This window comes from Astatotilapia calliptera, chromosome 14 (assembly GCF_964374335.1).
Source record: "Astatotilapia calliptera chromosome 14, fAstCal68.1, whole genome shotgun sequence".
NCBI classification, from domain to species: Eukaryota; Metazoa; Chordata; class Actinopteri; order Cichliformes; family Cichlidae; genus Astatotilapia; species Astatotilapia calliptera.
This window is the reverse complement of record NC_137435.1, coordinates 40,097,695-40,117,221: the sequence shown is the minus strand read 5'-3', so window position 1 is coordinate 40,117,221 and position 19,527 is coordinate 40,097,695. Positions and strand designations below refer to the sequence as shown.

Below are 19,527 nucleotides of genomic sequence, written 5' to 3'. Positions count from 1 at the left end.
AAAGGGGGGCGTTGAATAGATATCACATAGAAGCGTTGCAGCTCTGAACATTTTCAGGCTGACAGTAGTGCAGATTATAGCTGACCCCTAAAGTACCTTTGCTACGTGGGTCACAGGCTCAACCAGGTGAGCGGCATCCACAGTCTCTAGTGGGATGGTCTTTAACCTGCCCTCCCCCTCTGTTATGACGGTTTGTGCTGATAAATAGTGCAACTAAAGGTCGGGTGCATTTCCCGCTGGCGCAAGTTTTATCAGGGGAGCCACCTGACCTGCGATGTGTGTTTTCTGCAGTGTAATTGCATCTAGTGTGCCATGTGCGAGAAAGGCCAATGCCAGACTCCATGAACTGTCTGAAGTTCTCAAGGTAAAATTACAGCAAATTTTACTGCAAGAACAAAACCAAAAAGTATATCCTGTGAAACAAAACCAACAAGGAACCAGACCAGCTGAAATGTTCACCACTATGTGGACTGTTACTCGCTCAGGAATCCGACCGGTGTGAGACTGAAGAACAAGCCACGGTGACCTATGAGCCCAGATTATGTTGAAGCATTTTTAATGGCTTCAAATCAAATGAAGCTTTGATTGACGTGGAATTTCTTTTACGGTTAACTTGTAAAGCCTGACAGTCTGGTTGACTACATGTCCTGATTCATTGTTTTTGAGAGTTGAGCAATATCGCCAACGGAGGTTACGTGGTGGGTCCGTGTCCATAATGCTGGGATATCCAATGTGCACAATCATACTTTGGCTTTCTAATGTTACTGGGAGAATTGGGCCTGCAGTGCTACATGTCTGGTCTGAGAAAAGATTTGTTATTAAAGAAACCTGTGCTGTTGGTGGCCGTGTCTCAGATAAAGTGGCCTTGTCATTCCGAATGCTCGGTTTGAATGCCGTACGGACCTGACACAAAGAGAGAAACTACCAAAACAGGGTAAGAATGGTGTTTAGGAAGTGTTTAGAAAGGGCACAGATTAATTCCAAGGAAGGCGCAGAGACAGACTACGAATAGCTCTCCACGCACTCTCAGGCCAGACAGTGTCCATCGGTTGAACAGGGACCTTTGAATGAAAGCCACAGAGGCAGAGCTGAGCGAGACACTGCTCTCTCTGTTTAGTTCTCGAGACTCTGGCAGGAAACGCGCTGATTTGGAAGGCAGACGATAAGATGCAGTGAACCTCCTTCATTCATTCGGGCTCTGTGTGCCACGAGCTGGAACAGAAACGGCCGTAAATAGTTCGACCGCGCAGTTTTTCAAGGTTGGCGCACAGATGGAGATTTTCAGTTTGAACTTCCTGAGAGCCTGAGAGTGTTTTGTGTTGACATTTATTATCCTGAAAACGGGATTATTAAATGAAAAACTGACAAGGAATCATTTGTCTGTGTGAAGCCTGTGAGACCACAGGGTGAAAGCGGAGTTTAGTTCTTGCTTTTCTGATTGACATTTCTGAAGAGTGATGTTGTCCTGAACGTGAGTTTGTTTCAGATTCAGAAACAGCTGTAACTGGAATTCTGTCATCGATAAATGATTCAGTGTGAGGCTTCAGAACAGGCCCTGCCTAACCTTTGGTTGATGTCCATCTGTTAAGGCCTATTTACAATTATAAATAGATATATTTAAGTATGAAAAGTGTTTGTGTTATTCTCATGTTCTCCATTCCCCGCCTATCCTCACCTTTTTTCTCAATATCTCCCTCTGATACATCTTTGTCTCTCACCTTCTGCTCTTGTCTCCTAAACCCAGGGGTGTGGAACCCTACGACCCCCCAACCACAGTCCTCGTCCAGAGAAACGAGCCCCAGGGTGTATCCACTATACTCAGCAGCACTGACTTCTTCCAGAGTGAACAGAACCGCAGACTGATCCTGGAGCAGGTGGACAGCTTCCAGCTCCGAGACAAGTACATGTTTGCCACCACCACACGGGTAAGGAGACCATTGTGTTCCAGTGATTGGTAACTGGTTTGTTAGTGGACAGAGAAGCGATAGCAGTTTGATATTTAAAATAACAATAAAAACCAGATGAAAGTATAGCTCAGCAAACGTCATCATATAATCCAGGTAACTGTCCTCCATTTGTAAGCTAGCCTTACTGCTACTAATGGATCCTATACTCGTTTGGTTTGGCAGGAAACGTGCTCCACAGAAGGTCTGGCTAACTGACCACATTCTGATTTGCATTTGTCGTATTCATAGCAAATGTATAAGACAGAACAGAATCTCCAGGTTCTGAGACCAGAACTATAACTCTACAATGAAACAAGTTCAGAAAACCCAACGTGTCCAAATTAATATAACAAAAGGAACGGCAGTGAAACCATGACCAAACGTAATAATGGGGTGGATTGCCCTTTAGAAGCATAGACCTGCCTGTACCAGGTCAGTTGTGCCTGAATCTTTACGTACAAATGAGTTGGTCAGGGCTGACACATGAGCAAACACGGCGTTTTCCAGGGCACATAAAAGGTTTTGAATCTGTGCATACAGATTGCCACCGTGTCCCTCCTTGGGCTCACCGTGGGGACAATATGTTAGAGCGGCAGCAGGCGGGAGCTCTGTGATCCTCAGGTATTGCTGCCAACCTTTTAAGATGGTACAGCTAAAAACAGCCATACTGTTTCCTGCCACCACCTTATCCTTTCTCAGTCAGGTCTGGGCACAGCACAACTTTAAAAGAGTTGGCTGGTGTACGTCTTTCAGGCTGGACAGAGCCAGGCTAGCTGCTCCACCTGTTTCCAGGCTTCATGCTGTTTAGAAAACAGTTGATCATTTGCTGTAGTGTTCCACCAAGGAGTCATTTTACAATACAGAAGCTTCTGGTTCTAGCTTAAGCTTGAGACCTTCCCCGAGGATTCTGGGTGTTTTTAACAGCCTGAAGTGTGATTTTGTCATTTATGCACCACTGCCCTGCTTCCTGACAGGTACCCAGACACAGACTCCTTATAAGAAAAAGAATTATTGATGCTTCAGGTTTTATTTTGATAGCAACACCATTAAAGAGGAAGCAAGCTAAGGTTAGCCTGTTAGCTGCTGTGCTAGGTAGCTAGTGGCTTGATTGGGTTAGCAGGAAAGCTAACCTTACCTTAAACCAGTGGTTCCCAAACTTTTTTTGCTAGGCCCCCCTTTGTTTCACAAGGAAAATGTTCGCACCCCCCCACCACGCAAACACATCCTCCAACCACACACGCCCATATTTTGCTCCATTGCTGTTTATTTCACACCTCAAACTTATTGTAAACAATTAAGCAAATAAAAGTAAACTGCAATAAATTACAGGTAGTAATAGAATAAACTACTAACTCTTTTACGCTACGTCCGCACCTACACAGGTGATTTTGAACACGCAGCTGTTTCGTCCACGTAGACGGCGTTTCGAATCACCGAAAACTGAGATTTTTAAAACTCCTTTTTTGCGTTTATGTGTGGACGAGGAATACAGAGTTCGTTACGCAACGTCAAAGGTATGTGTCTTTTTCACGTCACGCTGTGGCCACGTTATTGTTTACATGAGATGAATTGCAGAATGATAGAGACGAAATGCTGTTAATCTGACTGTCTGCAGGTTTTACACACAGTTACTGTCCCTCCATTTACAAAGGCAGAGGCGTCACAGTGTCATTATTTTACCTGTAGTTGTTTTCCCTGTGTAATAATATTCAAAATTGCATCAATACATTTTTCAAAAAATGCCTCTCTGTGCAAAATGGGTTTAAAAACATAAACAGCTGTGGGATCCTGTTTGTCCGTGATTTGAACCGGGGAACAAATCGTGGCAGGATCAGCCTGATGTTATTTGTATCCCGCTGTAACTTTACTGTATAAAGAGCAAACATCTCCAAAATGTCAGGAGTAGTGAGTCATTACAACAAGTGTTTGTGAACTAAAAATCAAGAATGTGGGATCCTGTTTGTCCGTGGTTTAAACAGCCCAGCGCGGCTCCCGACAGGGAAAACCAATCCTGCAGGGAGACCTACTTCCGCACCTGCGCAGGTGGAGCCAAAGGGCAGATTTGCTTCACCATATTTTCTAGTCTTTGGCTCAGAATGAAGTTGGTTTGGAAAGGCGCCCCGTGCTAGCAGTGTCCAAGCGTTTTGTTTTTCTCCCCCCTTTTCATCCTGTGCCCCCCCCCCCCCCCCCCGCCATGGCTCTGGCTGGTTACAGGTCAGAGGTCAAGTTTTCTGAAAACTTATGAATGCAATAAATTTAGAACAAGGTGATGCAGGATTTTGAAATTCATACCATAAGTAGATCTACATCAGTATTTTTTCTTTACTCTAATCAAGAATAAGACAGGTCCCATGTTATAAGCTGGCTAGTATGATGTAGAGTATGTCAGTAACTGTACAGCACAGAGTATATACAACAATGTTGCCTCATTACTACTGCACACAGAGGGCTGTCGGTCTCTTTAATAACGATGCTTTAAACAAGTTAGGCAGAGAACCGATACTTACGGTGATCGGTTAATTATCAAGCCTTTTAGCATAGGTGAGTCACTCCCCTAAATCACACAGTGAGTCTGTTTGACTCCCTTCTTCTCACGTGTCATACTGAGCCACCTCATTTTGAAGAGGCCGGATACCAACTCGGCTTGGGCGTGAAACGATTTCCTAACTCAGTCGCTGGGTGGCTTGGTCCCATCCCGGCTCACACCGGACAAAAAAATGACGTACCCTGGAGAGATCCCTGTTCATTACAGGGCTAACACAGAGACAGTCCACTATAGTCACAGTTACCCTGTGGACAGTACGGTTTATACTCGTACGCACGTCTGTGGACTGTGGGAGGAAGCCAGAGTACCTGCAGAACATGCAAACGAAGAGAGAACCCAGAACCTTGTGGTAGTTTTAGTGAGAAGCTTCTGAGTGAAATAACACTGCTACTACTACTGATAATGATAATAAATAATTAAAAGTTTGCAGTCCCCTGAGAGATACATGAATGACATATCTCTAATTTAAAGACCTTCATCCCACATTGACAGCACATAGTATGCACATCTGCCTTTGTGTAGTGATGACATAAATGCTAAGATCTTGTTACCCTTTGTCTACATTTTGGATCATTTGTATTGATTAAAGCACGTCTCTGTACTTGTCAGAGCATAGATGAAAGAAAAGGAGGAAATGATGCCTCAGTGTGTGCAGGAAATGTGCACCAGTCATTTAACACTGTAAGAACCACAGACTACACTAATCACTCATCTATAAATATCCAATAACAACTAACATCTAAATCTATCTATGCAAGCTACACTAGGCAGATGTGCATCAGCTGCAGGTAGCTGCTGCAGTACTTGTTCAGCACCTGCATCCAGTTGTTGCAGCATAATGAGCACTAAGCAGCCAGTTTCCCAGCTCAGCATAACGACACGCTGTCGATCAATATTTGGCTGTGGGTGCATGTGAAGCGCAGTATGTTTGTCATTGTTCACTCCAGTGTTGGTGTAGTGGAAGCCTTGGTGACAGATAGCAGAGCAGATGGTGAACATGATCTGGAGTTTCGCAGCCTGCCTCTAACAGACTGGCTTTGTCCCGAGTCGTCTTCGTGGGCTGACGGCAGCCTGTAGCTGCAGTGTTCAGATAACTGTTGATTGTCAAAGGAGGTCGGCATGAAGGATTTCAGATGGTTCATGTTTTAAGTGTTCTGATGTGTAATCTCACTTCTGCGTGCTCATTGTCAGTCGATGCAGCGGTGAGCATGAATCGGTCTTGTGGGCAGCTGTCCGCAGGTTTCTGCTATTAAAATTAATGATTGGTTGAGAATGAAACGATCTTAGCGACGCAGTCTGTCGGTGTCTTGTGTTATTACAGATGCAGCTGATGCAGAGTATAGGTGATCAAAGACAGCAGCGTGGAGTCCCTTTATTAATTCCGCGTGGCCAACACGGTCAAAACGAATGATTAATGCTTATTCCTAATTACTGATGTGGTCCAATTAGGGCCAGGGGTTAACCTCAAACACTGTTGTGGTTTATTTACTGTTCTGAATGGGAAACAGGAGTTTGGGGAAAAGCCACGCACGTGATTTTCTTCACAAAAATTGCCCGAATTACTCTTTTTAACCTAAACTACTAAATAAAACTTGTGGCTGCCACTGAAAAAGATCTGCACCACTGCTGATTTTTAAAAAGAAGTTAGTGCTTTAAACACTTTACAGACGCTGTGTCACTCGTTTTCACTTTTGATCTTATGCAGATCGCACAGACGCAGGGTTTCGAGGATGAACTCTGACGCACGATGTGAAACATCTTTGCATGTAACCAACAAATCAGACGAGGAAGTCAGGGTTGCAGATGGCTGTGTTGTCTGAAGCATTAGTGGTCACACAGCAAGTCAACAAGTGACAACAACAGATGCCTCATTTGAACTAGTTTTAACAGCGTCTCCCCATCTGACAAAAGAAATTATATTAAATCTAAAAAATGTTTCAGATCGGAGAACAAAGTTTTCTCAAATGAGTCTGTGACCCGACTCTGATCCATGTGGGATTTGCTGACATGGAAAAGATAAGAAAGCCTTTGAGGACAACAGGCCAAAATAGTTGGAGTGCTAGTAGGGCGTGTTTGCTGAAGTATGATGTTCATGATGTTCTCGACCACGTGCCTGATATCCTTCCTGATAAGCTCAGGTGTGTTTGACAGTTCAGAGGTGTGACGACAGTGAGTCACGATCATGAGTTAGGCACAGTGGTTAGCGCTGTTGCTTCACAGTCCAAAGACGTGCAGCGAGTGGGCTAAGATCAGGTGGTGATAATAAATTGTCCACAGGTGTGAGTGTGAATAGTCGTCCGTGTTAGCCCTGGGACAGACTGGCGACTGGTCATGGTAATAATTAATAAACTATTTGCTTTTGTTGGAAAAATCTTTGAAACAACTCTACAACCCAGCTGTTTTATGGAATTAAAGCAGTGTTTGTTCCTTCTAACCAGATATCACACACCAACTCTCAGCAGCACAGTGGGCTGTGTTGTTGTGATTGAACTGTCTGTGACCTCCCTCCTCTCCAAGCTCTGTATCTGACATCTGACCTCCAGAGCTGATGGGACCTGTCAGATAGACTAGCACTGGTCTGAGTACAGCCACTACCCCGGGGGATAATGTGGATGGAGGAGATACAGAGTAATCCATCACAAAGCATCAGCTCTATTCGCCCTCGCTGCTAGCATCTGAAATCTTCCGCCTATAAAAAGGGCCGCCCTTTGGGTCTCGTCTCAGTTACTTTCTCTCCTTGTCTCTCTTTTTCTGGGACTAATAGGATTAAATTAATTGAATATCACAAGTGCTTTGGGCAGTACCAAGCTGCTTTAGCTAACTGAAGAAGCAGAAATGGAGGGTTTTATTTAACAATGGGGATCCTGAGCAAAAGAGCGCTAATCGGACCTTAGAGCCCTCAGCCTTTGCTCCCATTGAGCAGAGCCATGGAAGATAACTGCTTTAGCAGATGTAACTGCAGTACCGATAAGGCCCGCGGTTATCTGGTCACCATAGTGCTACTCGTTCAGTTCACAGGTTCTGTTCAAAGACTGGAACGAAAGAGAGAGGAAACAGGAAGAGGAGCCTGGTGGAGGAATGATGCCAGTCTGCTCGTGGTAGCTGGGACTGTTGAAATCTTCAGCTCATATTCAGTGTAATCGCTACAGGAACTTCACAGAAGAGATGAGCTGCTGTTCAGATCTGTGTTTCAGTCTTAAATGTTACCTCTGAATATACTGGCATTACTCATGTTTAGTGTCTGCACATTAGTCCGTACCCTTCATCTCCATACGTCGTATCAGTTTATTTTATTTGGCTTTCAGTTTGACAGTGTGGAGAGCCGTCAAGCGAAAGCCAGCTAATCAAATCTGTTATGCTTTTCTTTTCACTCTCTGTCGTGTGCAGTTGTTACAGTGGCTGACACGGAGTGATTGATATCAGTGTATATTTACAAATGACCCCAACGAACCAAAAGCTCAGACTGCTCTGTTTCAGGCTGGTCTGTCTACCCTTGTCTCTGTATGATGGCACAGAGTAGATATTGGTCTCCTCAGGTACGTATCTCAGGCTGTGAGCACACAAGCCCCGCCCACCTGTTCAAAAATACTGTACGGGGGAGGGGGAGCCAATCAGGAGGAAGTTAGCTTGAAGGGAAGTAGCTAAAGCAGCTTGTTCCAAACGTTTTACATGGGCGGCTACACCAAGGCGACATAAATACGGATTAATCCAGTCGTGCGTCATATGAAGTTACAGTAAACAAAGAGCTGGATTTCCTTGTTGCTGGACAGCAGCCTGCAGTCAGCTGTTATAGTTGTCAACAAGTGTCACGCAGAGCAATCCCAGCCTGTTGTTCTTTGAGTCTCTCCTCCAGATTTCATGGTCTTCTGGCAGAGACCTTAGTCTTCATCTTGGTTTCAGGTCAGGACTTTGTGCAGACCAGTCAACAGCTCCCATTTTGATCTTCTGTTGGTAGTTTTTTACCAGGATGTTTTGGATTGTTGCCACATTGAAAGACAAAGCAGCCACTCAGGCCCAGTTGTCCATAAGGTTTTCTTTCCAAATCTGCACACATGCTCCTTTCCTGGTGATTCTTTCCACCTTGACAAGATTCCTAGTTCCAGATCCACTGAAGCACCACACTGTAATACTCCCACCACCGTGTGGGGAGGGTCTTCTTTGGGTTATACACCTCTCCCTTCTTTCTCCAAAAATAAGCAGTAAAAAAACTCTAGTGTAGTCACCTAACCAAGCAATGTGCTTCCAGTGTCCATGATCTTTCTCCAGCTTGTCCTTAGCATACTTCAGCCTGGCTTGAAAGTGTCTCTGCTGCAGAAGTGGAGTTTTTCTCCATCTGTAACCATCAGTCTGTGTCTCTGTGTTTGTTTTCTTTGAGACTATAATTTCCTGCCTTGGCTAAGTCAGTCATCAGGGTCTTTCAACACATTTCACCAGAAATTTGAATTCTTTCACTTCCTTGTTTTATATACTGAGCGGCTTGCTTTGAGTTTGTTGATGACGCGTCTCGTCCAGTTCTTGCTTTGTGAGCATCATCATTTCTTTTGTTTTTGGCAGGTTGTACCAAAGGACAGCTCAAGTTTTAATATCGTGTAAACTGGGAAAAAACATCAGTTTTATCTTTATTATCCAAGCGTAGAGCATTACATAGCACATAACTGCACAGGGGCTAATAATATTGTTTTTATTCTTTCTGGCATAATTCTGTTATTTTGTCCACATTACGATTTCTAAAGAAACCTGGTAACCCTTCATGCTATGTTAAAAATCCCTTGCTGTGTTAAAAAAGCACTGGTTTTTGATTTCACAGGGGATAAACAGTATTGTCCAGCTGTACATAGATGATGTTGATATGAAATAAACACTAATTGTTGCACTTGTTGTTGTTGCTCAGATCTCTCTCATCTTTTTTAAAATGCTATACACACAGATGTTTTCATGCATTTGCATTAAAAAGGACGGAAACACTTAAAACCATCTCGATCAGAGAATTTGCAGATATAAAAGGAGAAACATGCTGGCGTTACACTGTGTAACTCTGTAACGGCAAAGCAGCAAAGTTTTTGGTCGCCTTCGTGCACAGCGTTCGGGAGAAACAAACAGAAGGCTTCCTGCCTCCGAGGATTTACTCGTGACATTTCCAGCTCGTTTCACAGCCAGTGCAGGTGCTTTCATTATAATCAAATGGCAGCCTTAAAACAACAACGAAAAACGCAACAGTGAACATGTGCTCTATCTCTCTGATCTAGTCTTTAACAAACGTCACCTTGTGGCTGTTTTCTCAAACAGGAAGTACGAGGACATGTTAGGGCTGCACTTGAGTGTTATTTTTAGAGAAGTTCATGAAAAAAACTGTGAGATTTAACATAAACACTGTAACTTAACTGAGACTCAGACACATGTTTTCAGCATCTGGGATTTCTTTAATACCAGAAGGTAGTTTCTGATGACGGGGAGATTCTGAGGGTATCGCTTCATCAAGGTCAGGCTCACATGACCTGAATATATATAGTGTCAGTAGATTGCTTTGCATCAACTTTGCCCATTTATTTATTTATAATAACATTGTCCGTGTAGACTGTCCTGGATCAAAGGATCCTGTCCTCTGCTACTTTATTTAACCTCTGTTAATATTTCACAACGATACCGTAACATTTCAAATGTAAAAGTGATCATAAGGTAAACGCACTGTGACCTCACAAACACCTACATCAGTGCAGTTTTGGATGGTATTTAGCTGACAGCATTTTAATGTTGGTTTTATAATTATTGACAGTTAATAAAGAATATAAAAGCAATTATATTCGGGCTAACACATTAATAGACAAGACTATTGGTCTGTTATTATTAACAGCAGCTGATTAAAATGGATTTGAAGGCGGGTGAATATCTCACTAGCTAAAAAGTCGGGTAAAGCATGAGAACTGCTGAGTATCTGTACATGATGGATTGTTGGTTTTCTGAAGTTACAAAAATTGTTGGTCCCCCTTTGTTGACCCAACAAGCTCATAGCTGGGTAGCATACCCACTGTAGATGGACACAGTCGAGTCCTTGTGTTGTGTAGAGGACCCAGAATTGAGCCCTGTGGAACTCCGCCACCATCCTTAAAACACACCATTACACATGTGGCACGAGGATAGAGTTCTTGTGAGTTTTTGGCTTTTTTTGGATAACATTTTAGTCTTCCTGTATGTCACAGTTGATTCTTCTGGTAGACTGTGTTCCATTTCACACTGTCCTAGTGTCTGCCATCCGACATCCGAGTTGATCTCAGGTCCAAGAATCTCTCGTTTCAGGGATCTGAGAGACCAGGAACAGTGTGTAATGCAAAGCTTGCTGACAGCTGCTGTTGGAGGGGAATATGTGGTTGCAGTGGAAAAATATATAGTTACATGTGAAAATACGTTCTACAGTCCAATTTTCCTCTTGACTCACAAAGTAACCTGACATTAAAACTGTGATTACACGGAGTGTGAAGAAGGAAACTAATTCATTTCCAAACCCACAATTGAAACAAAAATCTAAGTTTTGATGGACTGGAATCATTTATTTACATATTATTATTATTATAATTGATAGATGCACACATTTTTGTTGTTCTAGCTGCAGACAAAGCCAGGCTTCCTGCTACTTGTATCTTCATGCTGAGCTAAATTGAGTATTTAGCTCTTACATTAGAAAATGTTATATTGTAAGCTTATATTTTATGATTCTCATGTCATTTCCAGCTTATGAACATTAAGCTAGGCTGCAGTTATCTGTCATTTGGTAACATGGTGTGATGAGTCATTCAGTGTTTATTGCCCCCAAAAACATGTCAGAGGTTCTCCTCCCGTTCCTGTTGGTACAAATCTAGGATTGACTCTTTTCGTGTAGCATGACGTGGATTCTGACAGTCCAGACAAAATGAATATTGGATGTGCAGCTCTGCTCTTTAAATTCCATCCTGACTTCTTTGTTCAGTCTTTATTGCTTTCTAAAGCTGAGCTCCTGCTCGCTCCTGCTCGCTCCTCTCTCCCACTATTCTTCTCTTCAACTCCAGAATCTTTTTTTTCCCTCCCTCTCTTACTGCAGTTACCTCATTTCACTATTCTTTTAAAACCTTCTTTCTCTAGAGGACGTTGCTCTTATAGCCGGGTGGTCCAGCCTAATCAGAAATAATATAACGAAGCTGCTTGGCTCTCCACAAACTTGAACTGCATCCAACAGCAAACTGAATTTCCAGCCAGGAGAGCGGAGGGTGAGACGGGAAAGGTACAGAGTACATGAGCTGTGGAGACAATGAAATTAGGAGTACAGAGTGGAACGTTAATAGGCACAGAGGGCTGGGTTATTAACAGAAAGGAAAACATCTCTGAGCGTAGACTAGAGCAAACAGGAGATCATTCTGTTTGCTACCACAGGAAAAACAAAGCAGGATCTGTATTCCCTGGAAGAACAAAGATATCGTCAGGTATCAAGGGACAGTTGATTTGGTGAACATAGAACAGGAAACCTGAGATAGTCGGGAAAGGATGGCAGAAAAAGTGTCACTGTGAAGAAATGTATATTGTAGATTTTGAATAGGACATCTGCACTGACGTCCAGAAGCGTCCTGTCAGTGCTGTGTTTGGAGCAGCAGCCCATACTGGAGTCCTAATGTTGTACAGATGTTAGTGGAGTCATTTACAGAAGGCCTGAGGTGCACATTACTAACACAGTGATATTATTTTGAAAAATATGAAATATGAGTGCAGCCAGTAGTTTTATGTGGGATGTAAAATATGCTGTTTGTCCGTCCATGAAGTTATTTTCTCCTTTCAGACGGACGAGAAATCGCTGAAAGAAAGATCCTGATTTCTCTGTGCGACTCCTAAAAAAGGCCAAATCGATAACAAACCAACTGTGACAACAGGAGTCAGGACAATTACACTTCAATCCAGTGTGCGTGAAGTGTGTGAGTGTGTTCACACACACACACACACGGTCATGACAGTGAAGATGTGCTCTTGGAGTCTGAGAGACTTTTTAATTCAGCTCGTTTTAATGATTTGTCTCTCAGCTGTTGAGCTCTGTACCGCGGGGGTGTCACAGCAGCAAAACATTATCAGGACAGTCCACATAGTCTCTTCTCCTAATTTCAGGTCATTTTCACGGCCTTGCCCACACACGGCACTAGTGCAAAATAAATAGTCCAGAGTTCCACGGGGTCTGAAGAGCCTCTTCGGTTCATCTCAGTCTTCCAAAAGCCGTCAAAGCTTTTTACATTTGTTCTGTTGGGATTTCATCATGAAGTTCTACGTTAGAATGAAACCTGTGTGCCAACTCCAAGCTGTAGCTGCCGAGAAACTAAATCTGAGGAGAGGTTGAGTGATTTGTTTTGTATCTATGTCCAGAAACTGTTGGGAAGCCACGAACCATCATCTGTTCAGCTCTGGGTGTCCTACAACCGCCAGCCAATGAAAGCAGCCCAGTTTATGACCCGCCATCCAATCACAGTGAGTGTTTTTTCTTGTGTTCAGAAGTGCTTTACCCAACACATTTGTCCGTGAGAAAGCAAAGGTACAGTCCCGTCAGATGGTCTTAAATCAGTCTCGTAGTACAAAGCACACAGCGAATACTGAGGACTGCAGAAGCCAATGTGTCGTTTCCAAACGTGCAGTTCTTCAAATGGCCACTGGAGGCCGATGCCAAAAGTGAAACCTTAGACTGTCATGTTAAAATACCCAACCTTAGCCAAGAAGCTAACATGTTTACAGGTTGGTAGAAAAAACATTTAGTTCTCTTTAGCTAATTTCCCAATTTATAAGAAGTGTACAGGCTTTATCATTTTATAAACTCGCTCAAATATTTGTCATGCTTAAATTATGGGAGTGGTTGATTTAACCGACTAGTGTGCTGGAACACGAAGCTGCTTGGACTCAACTCGTAACTTTGAACCGTATTTGTAGTGCTGGAACATTTTAAACTGATAAATAACACAACTCACTGTTTGTTTCACAGGTTTTTGATTGAACTTAGTTAACCTGACACAGTTTGTAGAAACAGCTGTTAACTAATAACTAGGAACTTCAAAAACCAACACGTTGGGAACCAAAATCTTTTTGCTGAGGCTTCAACACATGCATCCTGAAACTATGTGTGATGTCATGGTAGCTACAGCTTTTATATAAAGTCTGTGGTGCAGAGTGTTTATGCTGTTACTGCTGATGGTGTCAGTTTGAACAAACATAAGGATATTCTTTATTTATTCATGAAATGTTTTATTGTCAGACCTTTGGTTAAATAACTGTACAGTATTGCTGCAGAGAGTACCTGAATAAGTATTGACTTTCACTCGGTGTGTGTTCACAGCTATAAACAGGGTTTGCTAAGAAAGCAGCTTCAGCTCTGTCATTTTAAACAGGATGTGTGATCTGCGCTCCCGGTTGCAGCTACATTCATGCAGCCTTTGATGCTGATTCATGCATACATGCATATCTGATCCATCAGAGAGCCATGTGACCAGTTACTCAAAGGCCTCAGGCTGTAAGCACAAAACTTTGAAACTGACTCATTAAGGTGAAACTCCTGGAAATAAAGACGTCCAAGGTGTAATATAAGACTAAATGTGTGTTCTCAGCATATGTGTGAGGAGCACACACAGACAGCAACAGCAATAAAAACATTGAAACATAACAGCGGAACATTCGTTGTTCCCATTTCTAAAAAAACATTACACAACACGTTCCCATTTCAGAGCATCGAGTCTAATCGGACTTTTAAGCCGGTGAACTATAGATGACCCCCCCTCTCCCCCCCGACCCCCCCACAGGAGTACTACATAGCAGATGCATCTGAGGACCAAGTGTTCGTGTGTGTGAACCACTTGAACAACGTCACACACCTCTACATCTCAGACACACAGGGTCTCGCCTTCTCTCTGTCGCTGGAGAACGTGCTGTATTACAGTCCTGAGAGCTCTGGCAGCAACACACTCATCAGGTACTGCACACACACACACACACACACACACACACACACACACACACACACACACACACACACACACACACACACACACCTACCTGTTTGGATACAAAAGGGCAAACCTCTCGTTAACAGATTGTCAGGCTAACTAAAAACACATAATCCAGTTTCAATAAAAATCCTTTGGTGAGGGCACTGCAGTGGATTTGGAACATACTGAGATCTGTTCAGTCCCTGCTGGGTCCATATATGAACCATGTGTTGGGCACTGCACAAGTACAAAGAGTGTGTGGACAGCATGAGGGATAAACTTGCCATAGCCAGGTGTGCAGAATCATATCCAGACTGATGTAAGTAGACTCAAAGTTGTAACTGGGCCTCTACAAGGTGCTAATGTAATGGTCTGAATGGGTTTGCTCACCATTGTAGGTGCTTGGGTCCCACAGCCGAATGTGTCTGGAACACCTTCATCCAGCCTGCCTCCTTACAGGCGTCTGGACCGTCTCAGCTGGCTCTTTGCTTTTAATGCTTTAGTGATTTTTCCCCTTTTCCTTTAGATAAGTAAATGAGCAGATCACATGATGAACCAAATTGTACCAGCAGATAAAAATGACTGCAGTCTGTACCTGCAGGACAAATCGAGCACTATCTGCAGCCTTGCCAGTAATTGAGTTGTTCCCATAGAAACCACAGCAACTGACAGGAAGGCCTCTTGCTGTCTTTACAAATGCTTGGTAACAGTATAGGTTTTGCAAACACTTGAAAGCAGTACGTCCTTTTCTAATAGTGCATTCAACTGATAGCTGTAGTCATTGTTTGCCTTCTACATAATCACGAGGACGATCTGGTGTTAGTTTTGCAGAGGCAGTCCCAGTGTTGGCTTAGCTTCCTGCCAAAGCTGATTGTTTCTGTTTATCCAACAGCGTCTGCTGTTAACACTTCTCTGTCTTCTGTTTCTCATGACTCATTCTGAAACAAAGCATCAGACTGTGAGTTTCATGCTTCCTGTTTACCTCTCTGCTGTGTGTAAAAGTTGCCTCATGTTCTACGTTTGAACAACTTGATGATATTACTTTCTGTGCTTCTGTGGTTCTGACTGAAATCATCTTTAAAGGGTCCAAAGCGTGGTCCTGGGATTGGGTGTTAGGAGGACTGGTAGGCTAAAGTGTGCAAAAGTTACAGTTAGGAAAAACAAACTGACAGCAGTGTTCAGTGGACAGGGTGGGAGTGCAAACCAGAGCTCTATCATTGAAGTAAAATAATGAAAATATGATCACGTTGAATAAAAACACAATTCCTTCCTTCCTTTTAAATATTGTAAATAATTTGTATTGTTGTATTGTAGAAATAGATAATTACCTTGACATTAAATATTACAGAATCACCTCAGATGTTCCTCTCTGACCCTGCCACCATGTTCGCGTTTGCTGCGCAGGTATTTTGCCAATGAGCCGTTTGCAGACTTGCACCGTGTGGAGGGGCTGAGGGGCGTCTACATCGCCACGCTCATCAACGGCTCTGTGAGCGAGGACAACATGCGATCTGTCATCACGTTCGACAAAGGAGGGACGTGGGAGTTGCTTCAGTCGCCTGCTACCGACAGCCTGGGCGGAACCATAGACTGCCAGGTACGCCAAGTTTAACTTATTGCTTTCAGTTGTTTCTTTCCCACAGAAGCACGAAACATAAACTTCTATTACTTCATCAGATTTCCATTTGATGGATTTATTAGTTGCCACTAATAGTCCTACATTACTTTGTTGTCTGACTAACAGAACCAATAAGCTCAAATCTGCTGGAACTTTTTGTGTTCATAATTTCTCCACTTTTCTCTCGCTCTCCAACACCACAGCTCCAAACCATGACAGAGCTGATGGCTGTAGACGTCCTCTGTATGTCTTGATAATGATTTGAACTAAAAATTCAACCTGATGCAACAAAATTATTTTTCTCAGTCCAATTCGTTTCCCAAGTTAGACAAAATCTCACATTTGTAAACCAAGAAAGCTGAAGCTGGACGTTGCATCTTCAGTGTTTTGTTACTCACCCAAGTGGCTTCTTCAGTCCAGAACTATCTGAAGCTAGTACATGAGAGCAAACTGCAGGAACAGCTTGAAGTCTCTGGGATCTCCTTACCTGAATGACTGAGCATCCAGTTACTGCTGCCTAAAATCAGCAAACACAAGTTTGTATCACATCTCATGTTAGCTGGTGAAACAGTTTGGTGGGTTAGCCAACTAAAATTTCCACTCACACTTGATTTCAGTATTGACACGTTTGCAAACAAGAAGATTAACCAGCTAGTTATCATATATTTTGCATGAATTTGCCGATTGTTAGTTCTTAATATTAGTTAATAAAGCAATTTGAAAAAGGCCAGTTAAGCTACCAGGTCAGCCCTGGGAGTTAGCTAACCCCTAAACACTTGCTTGGTGAGCTAAACTGGAATTTGTTCTCTCCCCAACCAATCACAGCAGATGGCCCCGCCCCTCCCTGAGCCTGGTTCTGCCGGAGGTTTCTTCCTGTTAAAAGGGAGTTTTTCCTTCCCACTGTCGCCAAAGTGCTGCTCATAGGGGGTCATATGATTGTTGGGTTTGTCTCTGTATCTATTATTGTAGGGTCTACTGTGCAATATAAAGCGCCTTGAGGTTACTGTTGTTGTGATTTAGCGCTGTATAAATAAAACTGAATTGAATCGTTCGTGTTAGCAGGCATACTAGTGTTAGCTAAGTTTAACCACGAGCAGGAATCTTAGGGTAAGATTCAATGACCCAATGTGAACTGCTGATGTCGCAGAAAAGCTCAAATCGGGTAGATATGAATCCTGTGAATTGAACAGCTAAGTGTCATCTAACTTTTCTCTCGTCTGCTTTTCCCTCGTAGCTCAGTAAAGGTTGCTCCCTTCACCTGGCTCAGCGCTGGAGCCAGTTGTTTAACATCCAGCTAAGAAGAATACCCATTTTATCCAAGGATTCTGCACCTGGACTTATTATGGCCACAGGTGGGATAACACGGAATAAAAGTTTTTCTTGGATTTCATCGATTCCTCATTATGAATAGATTTCTTTCCCCCAGCTCATTCGACCTTCCTGTGTAGGACGCAGACTACAAGCAGTGAAGTCAAACATTGACAGATTTTAATGGGTCCAACACTTTTGTCTCACACTCAGTTTACAGATGGTGAACTTAAACTTTCAAACTCAAGTCAAATTATAGTTGCACTACTAGAAACCTCTGGGGTTGTTGTGAACAGGGAAGAAATGTCCCAGAGCTTTGACGAAAGCCTAAGAGCTAGATGAGGAGAGTTTCAGTGCCATCTGTTGGAGGATGGCTTGTTGTACTTTTCAGTAACTTCCTCTTGGTTTATGATAACATTGATTCAAATATCCAGTGCAAGGCAAACAAGTCTGTGATGTTTGAGATGCCTCTGTCTCTCTTAGTATGTGGCCACTTCCTGTATTGCTGAAAACACAGGAAATAGGATTGCACCTTGTGAGATATGTGTTAGAAACTTGCTTCATGCATCATTGTTGAAACATCTGTCCTGCTTCTCATTACAGTTACACAGTTGCAATTTAAATCTCAAAGACATAAATAATGTGAAAACTGTTACCACATGTTCAATTCTCATGAATTCCTCAGAGCGAAGTGGAAACAGTGTCAGTGCTGCAGAGACATTATGGCTGCAGTTTGAGTTGTCTCTGCCTCGTCACAGCTGGTCGAGAGCACTGATTTGTTGATACTCTGCAGTGTTTAGGAGACTGCAACCAGCCTGTCTCTTTAATTAAATTCTTATTAGATGATGGGCATGGAAAGAATGCAAGAAAAAGGGAGGGTGAGCGGAGGAGGAGGAAGGAGCGCTGCCAATTGCTGCCACCATGTGCTTCATTATCGCTCTCTTAGATAGATGGGCTAATTACTGCTGCAGCACCCGGCGGGCACTTGACGGGTCAAACACAGTCCTGAGTGCAGGGATGAACATGCACGACCACCACAGGAAACACTTTAGTTCCATGCAGTTTAACTTCTTATTTACAAAATATTAAATATCATTGATTAGTCTGTGCTGTGAGTATACACCAACATTAAAACCACCTCAGTGACATCGGGTACGTCTCTAAGCCCAAAGTCCTCACATGAAACCGTCGCAGTTTTCCTGGTTCGGAATCATGATGTTGGCAACAAATCCTTCAGTTGATGTAGATCGCACCTGGATCCCGCCTCCATCCGTCCTGTTTCACTGTCGAGGTTTCTCATTGTTTTGTTGTTGGCTTCCATTGGTGTCAGTTATGGTCGGTCTGTTATTGTCTTTGTAGTTCAATTTATTTAATACAAGAAAAGATATTGTAATGATATTTAAAATGCATGCAGGAACATTTACACAACACGTCTACAAAACACATCAGACTATCAAGAGAAACCAAAAGAACCAAAAAAACTGAGATAAAACACGATAATGTTTAGAAAAAGCATAAACTATCAAAGTAATCAGTCGACTTTTAAAACACGGACGAAACCATGAAAACCACAGACACCATATGAAAATTTAAATAAACCAAACAATGATAAAATCAAGATGAAACACAACACAACATAGAAATGTTGGCAAGTTTGAACTTTAAATGACAAAGTTGTGCATTCCTCTTTAAAATTATCGCGAAAGTCACCTTGTTTTTACAGCTAACACAGAAACATTGCAGCTGTACACAACCAAACACGCTGGCTACTGAAGAATATCTCATTTCCTTCCTTGGAAAACTCTCGGATCGTTTACCCTCTCTGCTGGGTACAGGGTGTTTTCGCTCTGCCAGGCGGGTGGGTGGTCATGCAGATTTGTGAGTTTGTGAGGTGAAATAGGACTTTGAAATTGACACCAGGTGTTCAAATCTTAGTGACCATGATGATGTCAGAGGCCAGGTTTTCTGAAAATCGTGTGACAACTCGCATAGGTGCGATTTAACTTGGACACCCGATGAATGCGATAACTCCAGAACAAGGCGATGTAGAATTTTCAAATCAATACCACAGGTGCAGCTACTAAAATTCTGAAGCTTTCCTGAACGTACGCAGACTCCTACCACAGGTGTAAG

General features: G+C 42.9%; 1 protein-coding gene across 2 annotated transcripts in view; it reads left to right on the top strand.

Moving 5' to 3' along the window:
* The window catches only part of sorl1 (sortilin-related receptor, L(DLR class) A repeats containing), an 88,923-nt gene that overhangs the window by 37,444 nt on the left and 31,952 nt on the right, over positions 1–19,527 (top strand). For both annotated transcript variants that reach the window (XM_026193590.2, XM_026193589.2), the window contains exons 6-10: positions 1,745–1,925; positions 12,865–12,966; positions 14,283–14,452; positions 15,873–16,065; positions 17,321–17,438. In XM_026193590.2, the coding sequence (XP_026049375.1) occupies positions 1,745–1,925; positions 12,865–12,966; positions 14,283–14,452; positions 15,873–16,065; positions 17,321–17,438 (764 nt within the window). The remainder of the gene's footprint in view (positions 1–1,744; positions 1,926–12,864; positions 12,967–14,282; positions 14,453–15,872; positions 16,066–17,320; positions 17,439–19,527) is intronic.